This window comes from Austrofundulus limnaeus, unplaced genomic scaffold, assembly GCF_001266775.1.
Source record: "Austrofundulus limnaeus strain Quisiro unplaced genomic scaffold, Austrofundulus_limnaeus-1.0 Scaffold3348, whole genome shotgun sequence".
Lineage (NCBI taxonomy): Eukaryota > Metazoa > Chordata > Actinopteri > Cyprinodontiformes > Rivulidae > Austrofundulus > Austrofundulus limnaeus.
In genome coordinates this window covers 4,125-5,262 of record NW_013955750.1, presented here as the reverse complement: position 1 = coordinate 5,262, position 1,138 = coordinate 4,125, and the positions used below count along the sequence as shown (strand labels likewise).

The 1,138-nt window shown below is 38.8% G+C and overlaps 1 protein-coding gene across 1 annotated transcript in view; it reads right to left on the bottom strand.

Annotated features, from left to right (window-relative positions):
- Positions 1-1,138, bottom strand: part of LOC106511849 (uncharacterized) — a gene marked incomplete at its 5' end in the record, with an annotated part of 4,345 nt that extends 3,207 nt beyond the window's left edge. The window contains 1 exon segment of the mRNA XM_014000578.1: positions 1-1,138. Within this exon segment, the coding sequence (XP_013856032.1) occupies positions 942-1,138 (197 nt within the window).

The following is a 1,138-nucleotide window of genomic DNA, read 5'->3' as shown; positions in this document are numbered from 1 at the left end:
AGGTCAGGTGATGGCTGACAGGTGTCATCTGATTCAGGATAGCAGGTTGTAGAGCAGCAGTCTCTATGTGGTGGGTGGTCCTTGTGTGGTCCAGCTCTGATGGGTCGGGTTTGGACCAGCAGTTCATGAACATGTTGAGGTGTTGTTGTTGTGTTGATGTTGATGAAGCTTGGATGTGTTGTCTCAGAGGAGACAGGAGAGACATGCTCTCCTGTCTACAGCAAATGTATCAAACAATAAATTATTAATCTCCCCCCACCCTCTCCACCCCTCCCATCTGCTCTAACGTGGGGTGTCAGCTGGTATTTTTAGTAGATGTTTGCAGCTGTTTCACAGCTGCTGAAGATGTTTTGGCCTGTGCATTTACCCACCCAAAACCCACCCACCCAGGTAAATGCACAGGCCAAATTGTGTTTCAACAAGCTATAATGTAGATTAGTGTTTATGTATATTTTATCATTTCAAATGTCTTAATTGTTAAATATGCATTTTCTGAATAAATGTATTTTGATTCAAGACTGTGGTATCTGGAAAATATTATTTTCAAAAATATATTTACATGAAAAACTAATAACTTTAGTGACTGGTATTTTACAAAAAAACATTTGTTTATGGAAAACTTAACAATATCTGAAAAACTTAACATCTGAGAAACTTCATATCTGAAAAGTATATTAATCTATAAAGAGAATTATGACCTATAAAACTTTGTGTTACAGATTAGAAATGTGTACCTAAATCAAATCTTAATCCAGAAACTGAACAGCTGACCTGTGACCCCAATCAGATTTCTTTAACACATATTTCAAAAGAAAAACATTCACTGTACTTCTTACCTCTTTAAGCAGCTTTAAAGACAATAAAACTCTCCTGATCTGCACAACAAACAGTAAAGTCAGTACCAAACATGTTCCATGATCTTTAAGTCTCACCTGACCTCTTCATGACAGGCTGGAGGACAGCACACAGAAAACAGGGTTGTGGTAACTGTAATACGTTCTCATGACACCAGAATGGAGGCTTCTCTGTGGCTGAGAAATAAAAACAAGGTCAAGCAGTGTGTTCTTGTCTGTTGTGGCAGCAGTGATCAGCTGTGAAAATCCTCGAGACTGAAACAGCTCCAGGATGGGCTTCCTTC